General features: G+C 38.5%; 1 protein-coding gene and 1 long non-coding RNA gene across 5 annotated transcripts in view; one reads left to right on the top strand and one right to left on the bottom strand.

Annotated features, from left to right (window-relative positions):
• Positions 1-6,249: 6,249 nt before the first annotated feature.
• Positions 6,250-26,410, bottom strand: part of LOC126723279 (UDP-glycosyltransferase 87A2-like) — a 55,416-nt gene continuing 35,255 nt past the window's right edge. Inside the window, exons 1-2 of one of the 4 annotated variants that reach the window (XM_050426611.1) lie at positions 18,671-19,848; positions 6,250-7,240 (exon numbers count right to left, since the gene is read on the bottom strand). In XM_050426611.1, the coding sequence (XP_050282568.1) occupies positions 6,351-7,240; positions 18,671-19,172 (1,392 nt within the window). In that variant the 5' untranslated portion in view covers positions 19,173-19,848 and the 3' untranslated portion in view covers positions 6,250-6,350. Of the gene's footprint in view, positions 7,241-18,670; positions 19,849-26,410 lie in introns of those variants that run through there. The other 3 variants (XM_050426614.1, XM_050426612.1, XM_050426613.1) reach the window with 3 other exon arrangements.
• LOC126723286 (uncharacterized) lies at positions 16,498-18,100 on the top strand. Its single transcript, XR_007654221.1, has 2 exons — positions 16,498-16,729; positions 17,720-18,100. It is a non-coding gene; the product is annotated as an uncharacterized LOC126723286 (long non-coding RNA).

Consider the following 26,410-nt stretch of genomic DNA (forward strand, 5'->3'; position numbering starts at 1 on the left):
ATAGCAAAAAATTCAGTGCTATACCTCAAGCATTTTTTCCAACATTGATTATCTACAGTTCCGGTTGTAAAAATGAAATTATTCCTATGCAGCCACAGCTGCCACAGCCCCAAAGGAAAGATAATCCTCCAAGGTATGCCTTTAACATAGGCATTCATAGGGTCTTTGCAATTAGTTTCCAACCATTCTTTAAAGGGGAGGCCAAATGAGTTCCTAGTGCAGATTGGTGCTTGTAGTTGCTGCCAAAAATTATGGGCAAAGTCACAACCCTTGAATAGGTGCTCAATAGATTCATTCTCCCTGTTACAAATCTTACATACCGGATCAAGAATTAAGCCCCTTGCACCTAATACTTCAGCCGTGGGTAGACTATCATGTAAGCAAAGCCACAGGAAGAACTGAACCTTAGGAGGAATTTCAGTCTTCCACACCCAAGTGAATGACATAGTGTTCAGGTTCAAGGGGTTTAATCCCCTAGCAATGAGATAGGCTGATTTTAGGGAAAAAAAGCCATTCTTTGAAAAAGCCCACATAAGCTCATCAATTGAGTGGGAGTCAACAGAGAAGGGAGTGGCCAAAATAGTATTTGAAATACTTTCGGGAAGATCAAATGATAAGCTAGATGGAATCCAATTTTTGTTCTCATCAAAACATTGCTTAACTGTAAGTTCAGCCTCCCCCCTAGCAAGAGGCCCTTCAATGAGCTCTCTTAACCTCCCTTTAGGAAGCCAAAAGTCCATCCACATACTAACAAGCTCACCATTCTTCACTGTCCACCTTAGGCCTTTCACATAGATTGGTCCCCCCTTTTTGCATGCTGCCCAGATCCGAGAGCAAGGCAGCTTTCTTCCTGTCTCAGTCATCCTGCTAGGACACAAATATTTAGCTTGAAGCATTGTTGCCCATGGCATCCCTTCCCCATGAGCAAGCCTCCAACATAACTTAGCAAGCATAGCTTGGTTCCTATACTTCATAGACCATAACCCCAATCCACCAAGCTCTTTAGGCAAAGTAATGGTGCTCCACTTAACCAAGTGCATCCTCTTCTTCTCCTCCGTTGATCCCCAAATGAAGTCCCTTGTCAACTTATCGATAGAATTACAAACTTTAATAGGAATGCTATGGCATTGCATGTAATAATCTGCAATAGGAGCCACCGCAGATTTAACCAGAACAAGTCTACCAGCTCTTGACAAAAGCTTGGTTTTCCAACCAGCAAGCTTACTTTGAACTTTATCCAGAATAAAATTGAACGCCCTACCCATTCTGCCTTTGTGAATGATGGGGAAACCCAAATATCTTCCAAGATTACTGGTGGCCATAATTCCCAGCCTTCTACAAACACCTCTTTTTCTTCTAGAAGTGACATTTGGTGAGAAAAAGACTCTAGATTTCTCATAATTAATCTTCTGCCCAGCCATACTGCAAAAGGTGTCAAAAACTTCCACAATGGCATCACAATTCTTCGCATTAGCTTTAGCAAACAACATTATATCATCTGCAAAGAACACATGTGAAAAGCTAGGCCCCCTCCTAGAAGCTTTTATCATGTCCCATCTCTTTTCCTCACACATCTTTGTTATCTGAGCCCCAAGAAATTCCATGCATAGAATGAACAAATAAGGCGATATGGGATCACCTTGTCTGATCCCTCTTAAAGGGTAGAAGGCAGGGAGTTTGCTTCCATTGAAAAGGAGGGAAGTTGAGGTAGATGAAACACAGCTAATGATAAGTTGGATAATATTGTTTGGGAATCCAAAGTGTGTAAGCACCAACCTAATGAAACTCCACTCTAACCGGTCATAAGCTTTCTCCAAGTCTATCTTTATCACCATATATCCTTCTTTGCCTTTACTCTTCCCAATTGAACGAACCAATTCTTGAGCAATGATCACATTATCTGACCCATTTCTTCCTTTAAGGAAAGCAGCTTGCATGGGAGAGATAAGGTTTGGAAGAACGGGTCTGATTCTTTGCACAAGAACTTTCGAGACAATTTTATAGACTGTGTTACATAAACTTATTGGCCTATATTGACTCACTTTCTCTGGACCCAGCTGCTTAGGAATAAGAGCAACTAGAGTTTGATTAAGATAATCAGGCACCTTCTGGTTAGCAAAGATACTTTTGACTTCCCTCTTCACTGAATTTCCAACCACAAGCCAAAACCTCTGGAAGAAGCCTGCGTGCATACCATCACTACCAGGGGCTTTATATGGCTTCATGGATTTAAGGGCTTCCCATATCTCATTATCAGATGGCATTAAAGCCAAAGAGTTAGCATCAGCTTCACTTAGCCTCAAACACCAATTCGTATCCCAGTTCTGGATCAATGGGCAGGCAACCTGATCAGTTCGATAAAGCTTTTCAAAATAATTAATAAATATCTCTTTAACTTCCTCTACATTGTGGTTCCAAACTCCCTCATCATTCAAAATGCAGGTAATTCTATTCTTACTTCTTCTAGTAATGGTAGTCATGTGAAAATAAGCTGTATTTCTTTCCCCAAAAATGGTCCAATTGACCCTAGACTTCATTGCCCATAGTTCCTCCTCAATCTGAAGTATCGCATTATACTCCTCAGAAAGTTGCTCTTGCAGATTAATAAGAAAATTATTAGGATTGTTGGCAAGGGCTCTCTGAGTACCAAGCAACCTAGCCATAATCTGCCTCTTCCTCACAAAAATATTCCCAAAAACTTCTTTATTCCAGATTTGGGCCTTCTGAGTGAATCTGGTAACAGCACCAGGTAAATCTTCTTCTCTCCCTTCCCAAGAATCCCTAACAATGGCAGGGAAATCTTTGTGACTAAGCCACATGGGCTGGAACCTAAAAGGTCTATTAGAATTTGTCACAAGGTTAGGATATAAGTTTAACAGCAGTGGGCAGTGGTCTGAGTTCACTCTAGCCAAATGAGTCACATTGGCCTCAGGAAAAGAGTTTTTCCAACTAGGGTTGGCCCAACACCTATCAAGCCTGCATTGGATAAGGCCCCCTAATTCTCTCTTATTTGTCCAGGTAAATTTGGGCCCTGAAAAGCCTAAGTCCATCATATGGCACTCATTCATACAGTCAAGAATGGCTCTCACTCTTCTTTGACAGATAGGATTTCCCCCAGATTTTTCCCCTTCAGAGATAACCTCATTAAAGTCTCCCATAAGAGCCCAAGGAAGATCATGTAAATTAGCTATCAATTTAAGGTTTTCCCAAAGCATGCATCTCTCTGCAAACCTAGGACTAGCATAAATAGCACTAATAATCCAGCTAAGGGTTTGAGATCTTACCCGGATGATGGCATGAATCTCCTGCTCCGTAGCTGCCAGCACATCTACTTGCACCAAATCAGCCCTCCAGAGCAACCAGATACCCCCAGCAAAACCAATTGTATCTGTCACTTCCGCCCCATCAAAAGGCAGTGTTTCAATCATCTCCATAGCCCTTGCTCCACTCATCCTGGTTTCAGTAATAACCATGATAATAGGACTGTGCCACTCCACTAAATCCATCACAGTTTTTCTGAATTGGGGTTTCATAGCACCCCTACAATTCCAGATTAAAATATTCATAATTTTAAAAGGGGTAACAGAGGGATCAAGGCACACCGCTCTTAAGGAGCCCTCAGTGTCTCTCAACCTCCATGCCGCCATCATCTCTGGCTTCCTCACCAATTTCTCGCGAAACAGAGTCACCGAATGGTTGAGAATCCCCATCAACTCTTGAGTTACTCTGATGAGGATAGTGCCATTGACCTCTGCCATCGCGAACTGTATCATCTTCACCCCATGCAAATTCCCCTTCATAGAGCATTCCACAGGTTTGCTCTGAAGAATCTTCCTCTCCGAGATCACCGGCTTCACCCATTCCTTTTCTGCCTCCGTTAGAAATTTTTCCAAGCTTTGCATCTCTAAAATTGTCTTTGATGAGCTTGAGTTTGCTGTTGGAGGGGCATGCACCATTGGTCTGTCCGTTAGAAAGCGCCACCATGGATTTGGTGTGTTCTCCCAAGCTTTGCTCTTCAGGGGAAGATAGCCCAGACCTCTGCTCTCCTTGGTTAACAGGAATATGTTCTTCCACGCTAACATCAGCTCCAGATCGGTCCACCCCCATACTTCCGTTAGGTCCTGCCTGATCCATTGGATTGTTCGATCTCCAATCGGTATTATCTTGCCCTTGTAAAAAATTGCCCAGCTCCCTTTTTTCTCCATTGTTCCCGTTTCTTAATGTGCTACTGAGAGCACCTTCAGCTTTTGTTAATAACCCCTTTACTGAGTCACTTGGTTTATTTAAAATCCCTGGGCTTTGGCTTGGCCCATTAATTTTTGAAGGGCCTGCATTAGACCCAAAGACAAATACACTATCTTTCGTTAGGCCCATATCTTTTCTTTGACTTCCAACGACACTTTTGGCCTTTTGGTTCTGGTTAGCACGTGTTCCACTTCGTTTGGAACTCTTTCCATTAATTGATTTATCTTGATGGGACTTGTTGGACTTCCCCTCTTCTCTAGGTGTCACAGTAATCTGAGCTTGTGGTGCCTTCCTTTTGCCCGCCATTCTTTCCAGCTCCATTGCTCTAGGTGGAGTCTTATCATGCAGGGATTGAGAAGACTCATCAGCTTGACTCAAGCTAACTTTGCTAGGCTTGTCACGTGCCTTGCTCAGTGGCTTGCGTCTAGTCACAATCATCCACTCTCCAAATTCATCATGACTTTTTTCTGCTGGTTTCTCCGTTTCCTTAGGTGTAGCTTCCATGCTCTGATCAGCTTGTACATCACTGGTGGATTCACGGACTATGAAAGGGCATGCCTCTCTTTTGTGTCCAATCCGTCCACACTCAAAGCATAATGATTCCACCCCTTCATACTGAATGATTTGTTTCAGCTTGCCCAAGTAGATGCTTCGGATAAGGGGTTTATCAAGATTAACTTGAATACACATGCGTGCAAAACGTCCTCTAGCTCCATTAGCAGTGTGTGCATCAATACGGAGTACAGGGCCAATAGCTCTACCAATTTTGAGTAAAGCATTATGCTCATAATACTCAATTGGTAATTCAGGAAATCTGACCCACATAGCAACTGAAGAAAAAGTTGCTGTGGATGCTTTGAACTCTGGCTCCCACTGCCTAATGGCTAAGAAATTTTGTCCTATGAACCACGGACCTCCCTTGAGTATGTTATCAACATCCTCTCTGAGCTCAAACTTAGTAAGGAAAAATTCAAATCCCAAATCAATGCATTCCATACCTCCTTTCAAGTTCCACATGCTCCTAAGTTTCGAAACCAGGAATGGGTAAGCTATCTTTCTCCCAAACGGTTTGATTATGAGAGTTTGGTACCATGGTGCTCGCATGCGAGTTTTTTCTTCTCTGGAAAAACAGAGCCTGATGTTTTCATCCTGAGTATTTTCATCTTCTTCATCGGATTCCACATCTTCCTGCATCGCACTATCAAATCCAAAAGCTTTTTCAAAGGCTCCAGGAATAGAACCCACAAGTTTGTCTTTGTAGCTTCCCATCCTTGCCATGTGGTTTTCATTCCTCTCCCCTGTAGCTTGATGACTCTCCTTAAATTTCTTGGTACTGCGCGATAAAGTGTCTTCTTCCTCTTCAGAACGTTTCAGCCTTTCTCTCTCCATCTTTTTATACTAGCCTCATTGCACGCACTATGAGTGTGCTTAGAGTTTTTTTTTGTTTCTTTTTGCTTTAATGTCAAAACTTTCCCTTCATCCCAATTTGAAGCTTATGTGTTTAATGAATGATATTTGTGTATTTGCCAATCACCAATATAGCTAGGGATGTAATGATACCTAGCACAATTAAAAAAAAAATAATAGTAATAAAAAATAAATAAAATAAAAATAAAATAGTATTGGAATAATTAGTTTGTGAGTTTGTATGCGGTACTAGGTACCATCACTTTTTTTTTTTTTTTTTGTATATGTGTGTGAAGCTCTCTTCTGGAGACTTGAACCCCGACCTTTGCTCTCCACACCCTACAAGCATTTATATTTGTAAAGTGATCATCGCACCAAAGGGGGAGCGGTGGTAGGTATCATCACTCTTAGCTATATTAGTGATTGGGAAATGCATAAATACCGTGGGATAAAGGGAAAGTTTTGACATTAAACCAAAAAAAGAAAAAAAAAATTTAGCACGCATTATTGAGAGAAAGATAAAGTTGGTTAGAATCTTTTCCCTTTATAATTTCTGGTGCATCTTGGGTGACAGCTTCAATTTTATTTTTTAGGAAATTGTTGAACAATAAAGTGTCTGAAACTGCACGATCTTAAATGAAATTACAGTCGACTCCTACAAATCAATTGATTAATGAATACAATACAATAGAATTTGCTTAATGACCGTGGCCTTCTGAAATATTTCTAATAAAAGCATTAAGATTTGCATCAGATGACCCACCGTTCGCAATTGCTCGTCGACTTGACTTCTGAAATTCTTTTGCTCTTTTCCTCATCGCATTCATCTCATCGCTTTTGTTATCCATAAACCTTTTCACAAGCTCTGAAATTTCACCTCTTGTCACAACTCCAACATCTTTCTTAACCTTCCATCCAATCTTCCAATCCTCCACAATGTATTTACTGATTGGGACTTGATCCCAAAATATAGGAAAAGTAAGCATTGGCACACCAGCGAAAACAGCCTCAAGAGTGGAATTCCAGCCACAATGTGTCCAAAACCCTCCTATTGAAGAGTGGCACAACACCTTCAGTTGGTCACACCAAGGCACCACTAGGCTCATATCACCACTACAATCCTTGAATTGCGCAGTTTCTCCACGTGACACCCACAAGCACCGAACACCACTGTCCCTTATACCACCAATAATTTCATCCATTTGGGCATTTGAAACCGAATGGAAACTTCCCATTGAGATGTACAACACCGAACATGGAGGTTGAGAATCAAGCCACTGGAGATAGTTGACACCATTGTTAGAATTAGTTAAAGAAGCATTCTTTTCTTCAAGTTCTAAGTAAGGTATGGCAGGACCAATAGGGTAGACAGGGATAGGAAAGTTGGCTTTTATGGCGTCAATGGCTTTAGCTTCAAGTTCATGAAAGGTGGTGAATAGAAGATACTGCGCTTTATTGGACACGCTTGAAATACCTTCCAGGACTCCAGGCAAGACTAGTCGACCATCTCCATATGTGAAGGTAGGAAGATCAGCAATACGGATAGTAGAAACTCCAGGGATGTAGTCCACAAGCTCATCACCCCGTTCTTAATTAAACACATAGAAAGTAGAGTAAGTGAAAAGCCTAAATACTAGAAACTGCCTTGGAACATGAAGCTAAAAAACCAAAAAAGGGATACAATGCGAAGCTTAAGCTTCTTTAGTGGCATTTTTTGGGCCCAATCTTTTAATGCAGATGAAGATATCTTTTTTTGGGTCATGTTAATGAGTGTCATATGGTATTAGTTAAGAATCCATTTTAGGAAAGTTTTGACATTACTTTTATGGGAAATGAAAAAGCTATCAAAACATTAATTTCTTTTTTTTCTTTTTTCATAAAAATTTTCTTTAATTAAATTCTTAACTAATGCCGTACGGATAATCACTTCCGGTGATATGGAATATCTATTATTGCAAATATACAAAACTTTGATGGGGAAAAAAAGCTGTTTGTGGGTCTTGTACCATATTGGTTGACTGTTTGGACTTTGATTTGATGACCACCTTATATAAACGAGTTAAGTGTGTGTAAGAGTAACAACTTTTTCCCAACTATTTAGCCAAAAAAAAAAAAAAAAAAAAAAAAAACCATTTTTCCCAACTAATATTAATTGGCAACCACCTTATTTATACGAGATTACGACTTTTAACTGTTTGGTCCTTTTCTTTGATAAGAACTGTTCTGTCCTACTTACCTAACTCAATTAATTTTTTTTAGTCAGTTCAAGAATATAGAATATATATATATATATATATATATTTATATAAGAGTAACAATTTTTTCCCAACTATTTAGCAAATAAAAAAAAAAAAAAACCTTTTTCCCAACTAATATTAATTGGCAACCACCTTATTTATACAAGATTACGACTTTTAACTGTTTGGTCCTTTTCTTTGATAAGAAAAATTCTGTCCCACTTACCTAACTCAATTAATTTTTTTAGTCAATTCAAGAATATATATATATATATATATATATATTGTGGGGCCCGATAGTTTATAGGCCAGGCCCACTTGCTCGTGGGGAGCCCGCAAGCCCAAGCTGAAAAAAGTTATGGCCCAAGCTTAAAAATATAAGACCGAGGATGGCCCAGATATGCAGCCGAGGACGGTTTAGTCCTCGGCAAGCCTAAAACTCCCTTGACAAAAGGGGTAAAAGAGAGCTATAAGAACAAATCCGTAAGAAGATCTAAAATATCTCAGGGAAGTTGTCCTTAATACCCTTCACTGATAAGACTTTACACCTAACAGAACCTGATTTTTAGGCTTTATTAACCATCCCCAACAATTCTGGGATTAGATTGATGGGACAAATATCAGTCCTGGAAAAATTGACCCTACACGTGGACGAGGGACAACAAACGTAGGCTAGTATAAAAGGAAAGGTAAACTAATTAGGGGAGGGATCCCCCATCTCACTTCCTGGAGAAAACTCTAGGGATGAGAATGCCCGGATAATAAATGTACACCACCACGAAAAACCCACCGCCGGGTAACCGGAGAAAGGCGTTAGTGCTCCTCGGCCATGATCCGAGGAATCCAATCCCTCAAGTTACAAACTTGTAGGGCTTGGATATCCAGGCTAAAGCCTTTTCTTATCTGAATTTCCTTAAAGTCCGGTTTGGACCAACGCCCCGTGACCAGACGCTCGCCTTTTAAGCCCACTCTCTACAAATTTTATTGTGAGGGATCCTTCACGCGCGAGCCCAACGTCATTGTTGGGCCGTTTGAGAATCGTGTTCCTACAATTGGCGCCGTCTGTGGGAAGGCTTACGCGTTGGCACGGGTGGCGCATGAGTCAGCTCTCTAGCAAGCAGAGATTCGCGAGTTTTTCCCATCTCCGGCGACGTGCAGTTGTTGCTCTGACATAAGCTTCTGCTAGGGGCTACGCCTTGCACTGCTAACGGCGCGGGCAGCTCTAGGGGCTTCCGGCCTCAAGCCAACTCTCCCCTCCCTGGCCTAGGGGCTAACCTTCGAAAAATAAATAAGTATAGAGAAAAAGCTACTTAAAAAGATATCTTACAAGTTTTGGACAGAACCAAGGCAGTGTATGGTCCTCGAACCCAAGCCTATGGAGAAACCAAGTACAAAAAAGATATCTTACAAGTTTTGGACAGAACCAAGGCAGTGTATGGTCCTCGGACCCAAGCCTATGGGGAGAACCAAGTACAAAAAAGATATCTTACAAGTTTTGGACAGAACCAAGGCATTGTATGGTCCTCGGACCCAAGCCTATGGGGAAACCAAGTACAAAAAAGATATCTTACAAGTTTTGGACAGAACCAAGGCAGTGTATGGTCCTCGGACCCAAGCCTATGGGAAAACCAAGTACAAAAAAGATATCTTACAAGTTTTGGACAGAACCAAGGCATTGTATGGTCCTCGGACTCAAGCCTATGGGGAAACCAAGTACAAAAAAAATATCTTACAAGTTTTGGACAGAACCAAGGCATTGTATGGTCCTCGGACCCAAGCCTATGGGGAAACCAAGTACAAAAAAGATATCTTACAAGTTTTGGACAGAACCAGGGCAGTGTATGGTCCTCGGACCCAAACCTATGGGGAAACCAAGTACAAAAAAGATATCTTACAAGTTTTGGACAGAACCAAGGCATTGTATGGTCCTCGGACCCAAGCCTATGGGGAAACCAAGTACAAAAAAGATATCTTACAAGTTTTGGACAGAACCAAGGCAGTGTATGGTCCTCGGACCCAAGCCTATGGGAAAACCAAGTACAAAAAAGATATCTTACAAGTTTTGGACAGAACCAAGGCATTGTATGGTCCTCGGACCCAAACCTATGGGGAAACCAAGTACAAAAAAAGATATCTTACAAGTTTTGGACAGAACCAAGGCCTTGTATGGTCCTCGGACCCAAGCCTATGGGGAAACCAAATACAAAAAAGATATCTTACAAGTTTTTGACAGAACCAAGGCCTTGTATGGTTCTCGGACCCAAGCCTATGGGGAAACCAAGTACACAAAATAAAAACCATAAGTTTTGGACGGAACCTAGGCCTTGTATGGTCCTCGAACTCAAGCCTATGGGGAAACCAAGTACACAAAAGCACAATCGGAGTTCCCTACTTCCCAGTCGATTGCTCGGATGGATTATTTAGAGATTCAGCCTTGGACGGTATTCACGCGCTTATCACAGAATATTCAACTGTTACCCCGGTTAGTTTCCTAAGTTTGACTTACTATGAATTATCGGTATAATGCCTGGTAGTATTGGTAGATTAGAGTTAGTAAGATTATGTTTCAAGGTATCTTGCTCTAAATATTCTCGAAGAAACACACACATGGAGCACACCCATTCACAAAGTAGTGTTGCCAAAAGATCAGTACTCAAAACATGTAAATAAATTTCTATTTTCACTAAAACAAAGAAATAGTACAGCGTACAATGAAAAGCTGGAATCAGTTTGTGTCAAAGCTCACTACATAACCAAAAAGAAAGGAAGATACAAGAGAATAAGATAAAGCCGAGGAAGTAGATCAGAGGAGAGGTTGGCTACAGCTCCAAGACCTTGTTCTTCCTCAATGCTTTCAGATGCCCACAACTCAAACAGCAAAAGAGACCCAACTGGAGCCTGACACCGCTGAAGGAAAGGTGCAGGGAGTTGGAAGTTGAGGGGCTTTCTCTAAATATTTGCCTGCCACAAGGCAAAGGCGCTGATGGCGGAGAATCTTTCTTCTGACACACCAAAGTTCTGGCATGAACAGAACCTGCTTCGGATTTTGACTAAAAGAGGGAGAGACATCCTTTCCCCTCGATCGAAATGGAGTATTCTCTTGAACTTATGCTTCCTGTGCCCATACCTCACCATTTTGAGTCTCAGGAGGGCACGACGCTTCCGTGGCGGAGAGAGTTCCTTCTTCCCAACCCTCGCCTCAAACATGTTGTGCTAAGGGAGAACAACACTGAATATAGGAGTTGTGATTTGGGGGAAACTGAAGGAGCTGTGTGTATATAAAGTAACTCTCTCTCCCTCCTATTTATTTGAAAAGACAAGGTGATGGCAGTCAACTCACGCAGCGTCCCAAGGAACGCTACAGACAAAATGGCTCAGGCCCAACTTCCAACGTCAACTGCAACCACAAGATTAAAGGGAGCCTCGTAAAGGCGCACCTCGAACACTGGGACATCAAAAGTACCGCGTGGCCAAAGACTGCATAAATACCTCTTAATTCGTGGGCCTAGTGAATTCGCAGCCCAGGCCCGTTCTGCATAAGGGTCCAGGGACTATGGCCCACGCCGAGGAATATCTGCTGCCGAGGGCAACCTCCTGCTCTGCGCCTCATGATATACCTGAAGAAAGGGAGAAATTGTACTCAAAGAGTTTTGGACAGAACCAAGGCATTGCATGGTCCTCGGACTCAAGCCTATGGGGAAACCAAGTACTCTAAAAAGTTTTGGACAGAACCAAGGCATTGCATGGTCCTCGGACTCAAGCCTATGGGGAAACCAAGTACTCTAAAAAGTTTTGGACAGAACCAAGGCATTGCATGGTCCTCGGACTCAAGCCTATGGGGAAACCAAGATACTGTAAAATGTTAAGGCCAGTATGTTAAGATGGCAAGATGACCCCTTATTCAATAGCCTAAGGAAACTGTTCGTTTTGTGGATGACATGTCCTCGGATAGTTACTTCTTACACCGTATCGAATATCAGTCCTCATCTTGGCTAATTTTGAGGTAAGTGTCGTCCCTCCCTGGTCGGCATTACTATGACAAGTAATTCTGTTAAAGTTATGGTGGCATCTTTTTATTAGTAAGTATTTTGGCCTTAGTTGTCATTGATTCAAATGCTATACTATTGTGCCGAGCAGCGTTTGCAAATTTATTAAAACATATAGACAGAACATGCGAAATAGAATACCAATAACTTTTATTAATATGAAAAATTATTACAACGTACAAAGAAGGGCTTAAACAAGCCTATACAAAAAATGAATTGCTAAAGCAACAATAGCATCCGCAATACAGATTAGTAAACAGTTAGGTGTCTTTTAAACTCACCTTCAAAGTCTCTCCAATCTCTGCCTCAGTACTGCTCATATCAGGAGAAGAACCTTCTTTAGAAAAAGATGAAGGAGAAGGAAGAAGAATTGGAACACATGGAAGCACTTCAGCAAGCTCTTGTCAGCAAGCAGCGCAAAGGAAGAAGAAGATGGAGGACATGAGCAGAAGATGGAGGAGATGAATGAAGAAGATGGAGGACATGAGTAGGAAGGAGGAGAAGAAGAGAGAAGAGATGAAAAGAAAGAAAAAGGAGCAAAAGAGGGAAAAGGAAAAGTACCAGGATGGATCTGGTGGTGGAAAGAAGAAGAAAGAGAGGCAAAGGGGGGCGCCAGTGAACGAAAAGAGGAAGAAGCAGGGGCACTTAGTCCCTGCCCCAGTCCTGACTCCTAACACGCTGGCGCCATGTTAGATATGCTCGTGAGAGAGCGGACGGTGGTGATAATGGATGTTTTTGACTCAGTCACACCGAAAGTGAGATGTGACGAGTCCCTGCTTCGAATTTTGGCTAAAAGGAAGGGGAGACAAATCTTGAATCTCCGCCATCCTTGCCCTGACTGGGCCATCTCAAGCTTTATTAGGACATGGCGTTTCTGGGAAAGGAATGGTTTATTCATGGCTGACTATTATGATGAACGAATTATTGGATAGGGTATAACCAGAGGGAAGAAGTGAACTCTGGGAGGAACCTGGGGGATTTAGATATGAGAGAATCACATTTTGTCTTCTCTCTTTATATAAGGGATGAAGAAAAGGGTACATAACACGTTCAGATCCCCAGGCAAACCTACAAATAAGAATACGCCGTTTCGTTCTCCCACACCATCAATAATCGTCAGATCTGGGAGGCCTCGTAAAGGGAGGATATTAAAGACACGCCTTGAATACCTAAACGGCATAAGGGCAACGTGCGCAAATTAAGGGGAACAGCTCGTAGACCGGTACATTCCTTGGGCATGTGAAGAGTTACCCGCGTCCTTCAAGGGCTGAAATGAATGAGCCATAATAAAGGCTCGGCATTACCAAAACCCATCTTTCCAACCAAGATGTTGGACAGCAGGGTTTTGAGGGGCTATTGTGGGGCCCGATAGTTTATAGGCCAGGCCCACTTGCTCGTGGGGAGCCCGCAAGCCCAAGCTGAAAAAAGTTATGGCCCAAACTTAAAAATATAAGGCCGAGGATGGCCCAGATATGCAGCCGAGGACGGTTTAGTCCTCGGCAAGCCTAAAGCTCCCTTGACAAAAGGGGTAAAAGAGAGCTATAAGAACAAATCCGTAAGAAGATCTAAAATATCTCAGGGAAGTTGTCCTTAATACCCTTCACTGATAAGACTTTACACCTAACAGAACCTGATTTTTAGGCTTTATTAACCATCCCCAACAAGTCTGGGATTAGATTGATGGGACAAATATCAGTCCTGGAAAAATTGACCCTACACGTGGACGAGGGACAACAAACGTAGGCTAGTATAAAAGGAAAGGTAAACTAATTAGGGGAGGGATCCCCCATCTCACTTCCTGGAGAAAACTCCAGGGATGAGAATGCTTGGATAATAAATGTACACCACCACGAAAAACCCACCGCCGGGTAACCGGAAAAAGGCGTTAGTGCTCCTCGGCCATGATCTGAGGAATCCAATCCCTCAAGTTACAAAGTTGTAGGGCTTGGATATCCAGGCTGAAGCCTTTTCTTATCTGAATTTCCTTAAAGTCCGGTTTGGACCAACGCCCCGTGACCAGACGCTCGCCTTTTAAGCCCACTCTCTACAAATTTTATTGTGAGGGATCCTTCACGCGCGAGCCCAACGTCATTGTTGGGCCGTTTGAGAATCGTGTCCCTACATATATATATATATATATATATAATTTTTGCAGCATAGGAGAGGAAAATGTTTGGTTTCAAACACTAATGAAAAGATGAATTAGTCTTTGTCATGTATATGATGAGATACATATCATCTTTTATTGGTAATTAAATCCCAAGGCTCCGAACACGTTTGAAGTCAAACTTTGTCTATAAAGAAAATATTTAATATATAATGTTAATGTACACAATGGTCCTTGTTATCAAAATTGTAACGAACATGGAATAAAAAAAGTTTAATGTCAATTACTAATGTTTATTAATCTAATATAATGATTTGGTGCAACCATTAAGTCACTACTTCAACCAATTAATAGCTGGTACACATTCTAAACAAAATATATATAAAAAAAAAAAATAATTAGTTATTTTGAAATATAGATATACATATGAACGAATAGATATCCATAATCAATTTTTAAAAAAGTAATTTGTCTTGAAATAATAATGCAATACACCCATAAACTCTACATAAAAATTAATATATTTCTTTAATTTTGAAGTTAGTCATTTTAGTCTTGTATCTTTGTCTGAAAACCATTTTAGTTATTTAATTTGAAGTTTGTCCCTTTAGCAACATTAAATTATTACTAAATAAAATAATCTCTGGACAAAATTTTCGGATAAAATCATTTTTTTGACAAAATTATCAAACTAAAATAATCGACAAACTTATAGAACTAAAATTATTTTTAAATAAAATCATCAAATGTAAATTGCATTTTTGGCTAAAAGATATCTTTGGGGGGTCTTTCTTAGTTTTATTATTGGGTCCAATTAATAAGTGTTTTTAAAGTATTTATTAATAAGTCATGCTAATGGTTGTCTTTAAGTCAATGGTTAATAATCTATTTTAAGAAAGTTTTAACACCATTTTATGAGAAATGAAAAAAACTGTAAAAACATTTTTTTTTCTTTTCCCATAAATATTTTCTTTAAATAAATAATTAATTATTTCTATAAAAGCATTTATTAGCATTCTCATTTATTAATAAACCATTTTATAGATGATTTGGTACTATTTTTATTAAAAATTAAAAAAAATAAAACAAAAAGCAGACAAAAAAATTATTTACCTTTTTTTTTTTTTTTTTTTTTATTTTTTTATTAAGAAAGTCACTTTTCTAAGGTTTTTTATGCATCATTCCCAAAATCTGAACAGACCACGTGAGTCCAAAAATTTTTATGTACATTTGTTGTTTAGTTTACGCCTTTTGAGGAATAAATTACAAAAACCAACCTTCTTCTTTTTTTTTTTTTTTTTTTTTTTTTTTTTTTGGGTTAAAACAAAAACCAACTCTTAAGATAATAATATAATATCTAAGTGCGCATTTTTGGTATGGTAGTCACTCTACAAGTATAAATGTTTGTAGGATGTGGAAGGTAAGGATCAGGATTCAAGTTTTCAAAAGTGAATTTTACATACATATACATTCAGATTAGTCTAAAGTAGAAATTCTACATTGTAAATAAAAAAATAATATATATATATATATATATAATAGTAGAAGCTGAAAGAAAGTGGATTCCTATAATTAAAGAGATGGTGACAAATAGGATAAGTGTCTATCCAAAATTTAGCCATGTTCCACTTTAAAAAGTGGTACATTATATTGTTTGGTAACGCTAAAACATCGTTTAAAAATGATAAAATACAATTTTTCACTGCGTTAAACACTTGGTATAAAAAAGAAAACTAACCGCTTAAGAAGGAAAAAAAAAAAAAAAAAAATGGACTGCTACACGGAGAAAGGAGAAAGAGAGACTGAGAGAAAAGAGAGACAGAAAAATAGAGAGGCAGAAAACGGAAAAGGAGAGAGAGATCGAGAGATCAAAAACTGCAGTTTGCAATCAAGAATGAAAAGATGTCTCTCACTTCCTGTCAAATTTCTTTATCTAACTATCCGCTAATTTCTTTCCCTGGAATAAGAAGAAGTAAGGAAGATGAAGCGTTAAGAACGAAGAGGAGTCAAGAATGAAATAGAGGGGCAGAGATGGAGAGAAGGGTGCCACCCAGATCTTCTGCCATCACCGTAAGCCTCCACTCACTACCCGACTATCAGAATCGGAATCGCTACTGGTATAGCTTTGTTTTAAATTTAAAAATATAAGGTTTTTGGTTTTTATTTGGAGAATCAATTGGGAGTTGATTATGATTTAAATTGGTATTTTGGGTTAGATTCGGTTTTGATTAAGGGATACGGAGATAGAAGAAGCAAGTAGAATTTGTAGGAACCAAGAGAGAAAAAATATCTATGGCTAACCATTGCCTGTTCCCTCGCCAGACTTAGGCCATCGGAACCGCAAGCACACATGAAGAAAAAACTATGACCATACGCCACCCAAATTGTCGGAATTGGCACTGGTACAATTTTTTTTTCCCATTTTTTAGATTTGGCCATTTGAGTTTTTTTTGGTTGATATGTTTAGATTTGATTCGTTTTTGTTTCAGGTTTTTGGGTGCTTCTGTTTCTAATCTTTACAAAACCATTGAGATTAAATAATTATAGGATTGAAATCATTGGGTATTTTCGTTTCTAATACTAATTTTCCTTTTTCAATCTTATTTTAGGTCTTTCTGCCGGAACATCATACACCCAGATAGAGTCCGTTAGGCACAAAGAGACAGGCCGCCGTATACCTGTAACCGGTAAAGTTATTGTTTTTGGTTTTTTCCTTTTTGTTTTCAAATTTGGGGTTTGAATATGATTTAGGTTTGAATTTCTTGGTTGGATTGGTTTAGATTTAGCTATTTCAATTAGATTTGGTTTTGAGTTAGGCTTCCATTAGCATGCCACTGATAGGTAATTTGGCCAGTTGTTAATTTTTAACATTTTAAATTATTGTTGTGTTAGTTTTGGCTTGAATTAGATTGGTTTGGTTTTGAGTGATCATTTACGAAATTCATTACAATTAGTATTTTTTCTCTTTTGAAAATTGAGACTACTAAGTTTTTGAAATTGACAGCACTGATCAGCTTTGCTATGCCTAAGATATAATCAATATATACATTTTATTATATGCTTACAAATTGTTTGATAAAATTCTGCTATTTTTTAATTCTAAAATTTATTTTTATTGTTTATAATTTAAGTTTTATGAGGTGTATAATTCTCCCAATAGTACCTAAATGGTTCAAATCATTGGATTCTTTCTCCCTCAGGTTTGTATCAGTTTATTTTATAGTTTCTTTTGTTTGTATGGAATCAATAATTTACTTCTTATTACATAATAATTGTGTTAATTTTATAATCATTATGAAACTGAGGGTGGGAAAGAGGGACTTACTTTTAATGTGATATAGTTCAAAGCTTAATGAAAGTTTGGGCAATGATGGAGTTATTTTTAGGAGGAGCATGTAATTCAGCAACATAAATATACCTCTATTTGGAAGAATCTCAACTTTTCAGTTAAAACAGAGTGACAATATTTTGAATATGATGATTGTTTTTGTAATATCTCCAATCTAAGGTTCTAATTTTCTTTTTCTCATATAGGTGGTGTGTACATGGGAAAAAGGGATTTTGACTCTGATATAGAATGCTTTAGGTTTTTTCTAAATCTGGTATTATTAATGACAAGGCATTGTTGATAGGCTTGATTGTTCTGTTTCTAAACATAATAATAGCTGTTTGTTCAGCAGGCATTCTATACTGTTGGTATTGGAGTTTGGATAAGGAATGCAACTGATGTCTGTTTTTCTTAATGGCACTCTGTTTTTGTTAGAGAGGTTTTGAGGGTCCCATGGTCTAGATTTTTGATGATTATGTGGAAATACGATATTGTTTTCTCTACAAGATTCTAGAAATTATTATGTAGCTTTCTATTTCTGTTGTTGCATTTGATGTGATTAATCAGTGCTTACCTTTGGAATCCTAATGTGTTTTTGCATTGTTATCCTTCGGCTCTATATTTTGTACATATATATATATATATATAGTAAATTCATTATTTAGTTTTTTTTTTTGGTTGGTTGTAATTTCAACACTCTTTTTGCTATAACATACAGCTATTTAGACAATTAATTCATTTGGTTTCCTTACATGTTCTGTGTTGATTTCTCAATTTATGCAGTTACTTCTTTTCATTTGTAACATGACTTAATAATGTAGTCACAAAAGCAAGCCTATTTAGGCCCTTATTCATGTGATCAATGCTACTTTGTTGTTGCTTTCCTACTTCTTAATGTTGCATATTGAAAACAAATTTGGGAATGTTGAGTGAACTTCCATTATAAAAAAAAAATAAGGAAAAAAAATTAAACAAAAGAGAGATCCAAAAGAAGTGGATGAACTTTATAAATGTTGGCTAATTTTGTTTTAATTAGATTTTTTTTTTTTTTTTGGTTGGGGAGCTGTATTAGTGATTGGGTTCTACAGGGTTATTAAAATGAATACTAGCTGTTCGATGAAATCCTGCAAAGAACTTGGGATAGAAAAGGTTCCGTTTGGGTTATTCTAAAACAAAATTAGAGGAATTGGATTGAGTTTATTAAAAATTAAAAGTTATTCTGTGTATTGCGCGAGTTAACACTAGTAGTAATAATAATAACATAATATAGATACAGTAAAAATATAGTTTTGAGACGCACCTGACAAATCAACCGGGAAATGCTGGTTCTGCACGAGCAGTTCAAAATGATGAAACACTGAGAACACCATCGCCGGCATAGGAAAAAGTGAGGCCACCGGAATATTCCTTCGGTTCCCCAAGCCGATAGCCCAATACACATAAGTATCAGCCACGATGGCTTTCACCGGCGGCTGAAGCCGGTCCAGGAGCTCCTCAAAGTGAACTTCCATCTTCGTATTCACGGCTTTCAGAAAGCCCGGTAAATCTTTCCCACGACCCACCTCGGAAGGTATGCAATTGGGTACTGTGGCGAAGCGTATCTGAGCCGGTGGCTTTGGCTCTGAGCTGATGAATCCGAGCCACTCTTCGGTGACGACGAAGCTGATGAGAATATCGGCGGTTTTTGAAGCCAGAAGCTTGCACGAATTCATCATAGCGTTGATGTGGCTGCGACCGGGATACGGCATAGCCACCAGGTGGCAGACGGTTGGCTCAGGCTGTTCTGTTTTTGCAGGATCCATTTTGATGGAAACTGATGATAAGGATAAAGGCTTGCTTTTGTACGCACCAAATGGCCGCAGCGGAAGACCTTGTACTGATCTTTATATCTCTGGCTTATCAAGATCTTTCTATTTGGATAATTACGTGGAAAGCCTAATTCTTTTTATAAAATCTGGAACTCTCTCTCTAAATAAAAGATCAGATCTTATTGAATCAGAAATTGAATGATACAAAGCAACTGATCCCAATACAATAAAGGTATTCTATATATACACGTCTCTAACATAATCAATTCCCTAATTTTCAACAAACTTGGTTATTAACAATCCTAAACTATACAATGGTATGGCAGTATTTACATGACAGACCAATGGCTACAAGCCACATGTATCATAATCTCCAAAGCTATGTATGAACACTTCATGATAAGGCACAGCTTCAATGGTCTCTAGCACATCCTTGCAAGCCCACTGATGCTCTGTATCTGATGCCTCTGCTTCGCATTGCTTGTAACTGAAATTGTGTGCAAGTGGTGCTGCTCCACTCTTGCACTGCTGTCCTCCACTAGTCTCAGCAGATGCATCCTCAAGTATGGAGCAAAGGGCATTAGTTTTAACACTTTTGAAGAAGAATACAGAGAAGTAAAGCCGTAAAGGTTAGTATCAGTTTCAATTTTGCTGTAACCCATCCCTTGTATTGTGCTTTAAGTTAGAGAGTATACTACTAAAGGTTGGTATCAGTTTCAATTTTGCTGTAACCCATCCCTTGTATTATCAAAAATATAGATGCTGATAGGTTTTATGCTAAATGTGTGAGAAAAAGTAAAAACTTTTTTTTTTTTAATTTAAAAAAAAAAAAAAAAAAAACCTAAAAGTTATTTGTTTTTTTTATTTTTTTTTTTTTTTATTTTTTTTTTTTTTTTAAGTGAGACAAAAAGACAAAAGCTTTTGTTAGTTACGTGTCTTATACAGTACATGAATTTCCATAAATCAATTGGATTATTTTTTTTTAATTTCTTTCAAGAATAAAGTTTAGCTCTAAATATATTTAGAGCCTTAGGGTTTCAATGCAAAATAATAAGATGATATGTATACCTATCATGTGATCAACAAAATTATATACATTTCAAATGACAAGGACTCATGTCTTCTTCTTATTATAGGTTGAAGCCTAAGGTTTTTTGCAGAGTTCTTCGGTTTCCTCTACGATAACACGTCTCGGTGTTATCTTGTATTTGCATTTCTCTTCCCTACTTTTAATCTTTCCTTTTATTGTTAACAATGGATAAATATGGCTTAGGGTAGTGTTATCGGTTATTTGCGCTCATTTATTCTTGTTCCGCACTTAGTCTAAGTTAGAGTAAAAGCAATCTAGCAGTAATTTTTAATTGGGGGGTATGAACAAGCTCTTGTGTATTTACACAAATCCAAGCTTTCAATTTTGTAGAGACTTCTTCTTGTATGTACGGATCCCAATATCAAACTTCCTAGCAACTGATTGATTGTTGTTGGATGCAAAGTTCTTCACTTTAAAGCATGTTGAAGATCTGGAAGCACTTGATTACAAAACTCTAAAACGCACAAAAATGCAGTAGCTTCTCATAGAGTATATATGTTCTCTAAATTGAGTCTCTATGTCGATGATGATTTTAAAATAAAGCTTTTATATAATCTAGAGGTTTAGTGAACGAAACCCTAGCAAACCAAGTCATCGACCAAAATTCTAATATGAGAATTTTGGATTCGCGAAGCTTGATAGATCAAGAGTTGTCGAGCTTAATGTTGAGAATTACTCATTAAGTCTCGATAAATGCTAGTGTCGGGCTTCTATTGAGACTAGTGTCGAGGTTCACTATTTCAGCTTTTCTTCAATTATTTCTTGGTTCAATCTTCGTGTATTTAATGATACAACTTGTGATGTTTGTTTAACACACTTCTTGATATTTTAAACATATCTTAAATCTACCCAATTACAAGTAAAGTGCATTTTCTCACAGGATAAGCCAATACATAGAAAATATTACCTTAACAAACTTTCAATTTGGTTATGAAGACCCATTTGCACCCAATTATGTACATGGTGGGATCATGAGGGACAAGAGTCCAACTGTCCAAGTATGTTTAGCATGGAGGGCTTGAAGTTCTTCACGCATAGCAGCAACCCAAATAGGATGTTTTAATGCAGATTTTAGTGATTTCGGTTATAGGGGAATTGAAGATTTAACGTGATAATGGAGCAAACCGGCCTAAAGCTGCCCACAGATTTGTATAGAATGAGTATTGAGTGATTGGTGACAATTAAGGAGTAGAGGTCCATGCTGTGTGGTGGAGCCGAAAGAGACAATAGGTTGACTGTGTAGGAGTTCAAGCTGATGGGGTGCACTTGCAGCAAGTGGGCCAGTGATTTCTCTCATTTGCAATTTGTAGATAACCTCCTTATTTGCCTTAAGGAATGTCTCGACAGATAAATAAGGTGATCAGGAAAAGTGGTGCTAAATCCAACATGTTTTTAAGTATAAAGCTAGAAATATAACAACCCGAGATAGAACTCATCTATCTCATGTCATGGGTCTTCAACAAGGCGTTCCTAATTAAGTGAATTATTAAGGCTCCCTTTGAAAATAGGCACTAAGAAACATGAAGCCTTTGCTGAAGTGATTGTGAAGGTTCATAAAAAATGCAAGGCTAGAAAATGAGTATGGGAAAAAAAATTAGTTTGCTCCCCTTTTAATTTCTTAACCAGTCTCCCATGGCAACTAAGAAACTATGAAGCACGGGTGTGTTTCGGGACTCGGGTGGGTGCGGGTGCGGGTACGGGTGCGGGACTCGGCAATTTTTGAAAAAGGTGGGTGTGGGTGCGGCGGGACTTGACGATTAAAAAATTATTAGAAATATTTTTAATATATTACTAAGCATGCTTTTTTATATAATAATAATAGAAAACTCATATAATAATAATAATAATAATAGTATAGAAATAATAATAATAAAAAAAAAATAAATAGATAATAATAAGTAAAAAAAAAAAAAAAAAGGAGGAGGCTCTCACGTGTAGCTTCCCATTAAAAAAGAAAAAAAAAGGGAAGATGTGGCTCTCACGTTTGGTCAGAGAGGCACAAAAAACAAAGAAGAGTTTTTAAGTGTTGTACTTATCAAAAAGAGAAACAGAAGTTACAGAACACGTCCAAAAAAATAAATAAATAAATAAATAAAAATAAGAGAACAACTCAATACTCACTTAAGAAGACGATGCAAAGAAGAACACGAAGAAGCAAAGATACGATTTCAGTCCACCGGTGACAGTGGCGTATCAATATCCAGTCCAGTCCAGTCCACCGGTATTTTCGGTTTAAGTTTTCTATTTTTTTTCTTACATGCCGATTTCCTTTTTCCGACCGAAACACACCGATATTCGGCCGATACAATCCAATTCGGCCCGAACTGGTGTGAATCTGTCCGGTTCGACGTGAATCGGCGCACATCGAAGTCGAATTGGCGCGATTCAGCCCGATTTGAGCCGCGTCGGTGCGAGTCGGGAAATCCATGTGGCACGACGCGGCACGGACGTATGGTCTGCGGCGTCCCTCCCACGTCGCCGCGTCCCACCGCGTCGGACGCGGGTGTGCTGGGTCCGAAGCCGCGTCCGTGCATCCCAGCTAAGAAACACCTCTTCAAACCCACAACTTTAGCAACACCACACAAATAATACAACTTCTACTTTGGACTAACAGCTGTCACTGCACAAGTTGACTCAGTGAGTTTTGTACTAAAAGCAAGAATGGAATTTTATAAGAATAACTTATAAATACAAAAAAAAATACAAAACAAACCTCTATGAGAGAGAGAGAGAGAGAGCATAAAAATGACATCATAGCACTTTAGTTTTTCCACAACAATTGAAATTCAATTTTCACATATCACCACACTTTTTAAATTCAAATCAAACTCATCTAACAAAATAATTAAACTAGTAAAAGTTACAAGGCTTTAATTTCATTGCATGCAAATAATCTGGTGCATCTTGTGTGACAGTTTCAATTTTATTTTTAAAGAAGTTGTCGAAGAATAAAGTGTCTAAAACCACACGATCTTAATGAAATTACAATAAAATTCTACATATCAATTGACCAATGAATACGATAAATTACAACTATGCTTAATGACTGGCCTTCTGAAATATTTCTAATAGAAGCATCAAGATTTGCATCAGATGGCCCACCTTTTGCAATTGCTCGTCGACTTGACTTCTGAAGTTCTTTTGCTCGTTGCCTCATTGCGTTCATCACATCGCTTTTGTTATCCATAATCTTTTTCACAAGCTCTGAAATTTCACCTCTTGTAACAACTCCAACATCTTTCTTAAACTTCCATCCAATCTTCCAATCCTCCACAATATGTTTACTGATTGGGACTCATCCCAAAATATAGGAAAAATAAGTATTGGTATACCAGCAAAAACAGCCTCAAGAGTGGAATTCCAGCCACAATGTGTCCAAAACCCTCCTATTGAGGAGTAGCACAACACCTTCAATTAGTCACACCAAGGCACCACAAGGCTCATATCACCACTACAATCCTTGAGCCGACCAGTTTCTATATGTGACACCCACAAGCACTGAACACCACTGCCCCTTACACCACCAATAATTTCATTCATTTGGGCATCTAAAACCGAAAGGAAACTTCCCATTGAGATTTACAACACCGAACATGGAGGTTGAGAATCAAGCCACCAGAGATAGTTGACACAATTGTTAGCATTAGTTACAGAAGCACACTTTTCTTCAAGTTCTAAGTAAGGTATGGCAGGACGAATAGGTTAGACCGGGATAGGAAAGTTGGCTTTTAAAGTGTCAATAGCTTCAGCTTCAAGTTCGTGAAAGGTGGTGAATAGAAGATAATGCAATTTATTGGACACGCTTGAAATACCTTCCAGGACTCCAGGCAAGACTAGTCGACCATCTCCATATGTAAAGTTGGGAAGTTCAGCAATACGGATAGTAGAAACTCCAGGGATGTAGTCCACAAGCTCATCACCCCGTTCTTAATTAATCATGTAAGTTGTGATTTACAATTATTTTGTGTTAGTTTTTATTCCGTGCCAAATTTGATTATAATTTTGTTCAATCTTATGTACCTTGTATTTTATATGACATTTTTTTGTAAGGGTTGTGTGTGAGAGAGAATGTGAAGACTCAAGGCAAAGTGAAGAACAAGAAGTTTTTGTAGGTAGCTCGCGAGAAGTCTTCCCATGAAGTGAAGCATGTGCTTTGCATATGACTGGAATGTGAAGAGTCATGACAGATGGTGACAACTGGTTTTTGCGAGTGTCTTGCAAGTAAGGTCTTCCCGCGAGATACCCGCGAAACATTCTATTTTGTCAATTTGTCATATTTGATACACCAAGTCTCTACACACACTATATATACTCATATTACCCACATTCTGAGAGGAGTGTTTTTTAGAGAAAAAACCCTAACCACAACCTTTGAGAGTGAGAGATTGTTATACCCACAATTCTCTACACCATCCATTATGGTTTTTCTCAACTCTTACCTCTCCATTTCCAAATCCTTGAGAGGTTGATAGCTCAAACACTTATCACACCCATTCTGAGTGTCAAGTAAGGTTTTGGTGTTACTGGGAAGTATTGGAAGAAGTCAAGCTTTGGCAGATGCAATCGGCCGTATTGCGGGATCTGGAAAGCTAAACAAGACACGGTTCCGAGAAGTCTTGTTGGAGTAGGAGTTTGGAAAGCTTAGGTGCATTGGGTAGATTAGGCTTGGAGGGTCTCTTGCTATTCGTGTATCCCAACTTATTGTCTAGTGGATCGATTTACCGCTTGGAGGGTGGCGGTGAGGTTTTATGCCAAGTACTTTGATAACACATTGGCGTGTTATCTTATGTTTGCATTCTTCTTCCCTACTCTTTTAGCTTTCATTTTACTGCTGTTTTTTGATGAATATAGCTTAGAGTAGTTTTATTGTTTGTTCACTCGCATTTACTTTATCTTGCACTTAGTTTTAATTAGAGTAAAATCAACCAAGCCGTAACTTTTAATTTGGAGGTATAAACAGCTCTTATGTTTTAGCATATAATCGAGCTTTCAAATCACATGGCATAAACACACACAATGCTAAGTTTGAGTTTCTATAGTAGGTTTTTTTTTGGTGCCAAACTTCTTCTTTTTTAATAACTTTAGCGCCAATCTTTGATTGCTGTTTAAGACGCTGTATTTTGTTGAAACATATATTCTGGAATATCGAACATTACAAGTTCACAACTAACAAAAGTTGCAAAGATTTAGTGTGGGTGATCTAATTTGCACCTTTTCTGTTGTCTAGTGTTTTGATTGGTTTTTTTAAACACTTTGATGTGCCATAATCCTCATGAATTGAGTTCCTGTTCGAAATGCAAGAAGGGAAGTTCAGCCCGTGAGTTGCATCCTCGACCAGGAACTCGTAGCATAATGACAGATAAAGAGGAAGGCCCAGTCCATCATAGCGACAGACTACTCCTAGAATCTCCCATTGTGGGCCAAGAACATTAGCAGAGAATAAATTAATTGAGGGGTTAGTCAGCGCCTCGTGAGCATTTTTCATCTTTTTCCTGACTTCTAGCCCAATTTTCGGGTGGCTGTTTAGAGGCCTTTCTGAGTTCCATTTTCTTCAAATGTTCTATGCACAGAAAGCTCTAGATGTCTAGTTTCCAATGGTTCTGGCATCATTTGGAGCTGCGTCAGAAAGCTGAAAAATTTTGAACGTCTTCCATTGAAAAATTCATATCTTTTAATCTGGAGCCTATATCAACAAGCCCTTTTGATAAAAATTAGATAAGACCTTGTTCTTCAAGATGGTCTAGTCCATTTGTTCTAGTTCTTGCCCAATCGGTACAGTTTATTGGCGAATTTGAGTAAAAAACTGTCAGTCTTCTTGAAAAATATAGTAAAGACTTTATTAGGGTTTGGTATTTGTGTGATATCTTATCTATTTTAGCTCTGATTTTGGCCTATAAACTATCGTTTTGAAGGAAAAAATATGACCTACAAGATGGTCTAAAATCCAACATGATCCAACTGTTGGATCAAAATGTCAACTTTTGACCATACCCAATTAGGGTTTTGGTTAGAGTTTTTGTAAAATGAGTTTTTCAACAGTTGTGACTTTTTGATTCACCGTTCAATTTTTTCCCTTTTTGTCTTTAAAACCTTTTTTTTTTTGCACCATTTTTTTTTTCTTCTCTTTGTTTTGACGTGCGAA

Source organism: Quercus robur, chromosome 4 (genome assembly GCF_932294415.1).
Source record: "Quercus robur chromosome 4, dhQueRobu3.1, whole genome shotgun sequence".
NCBI classification, from domain to species: domain Eukaryota; kingdom Viridiplantae; phylum Streptophyta; class Magnoliopsida; order Fagales; family Fagaceae; genus Quercus; species Quercus robur.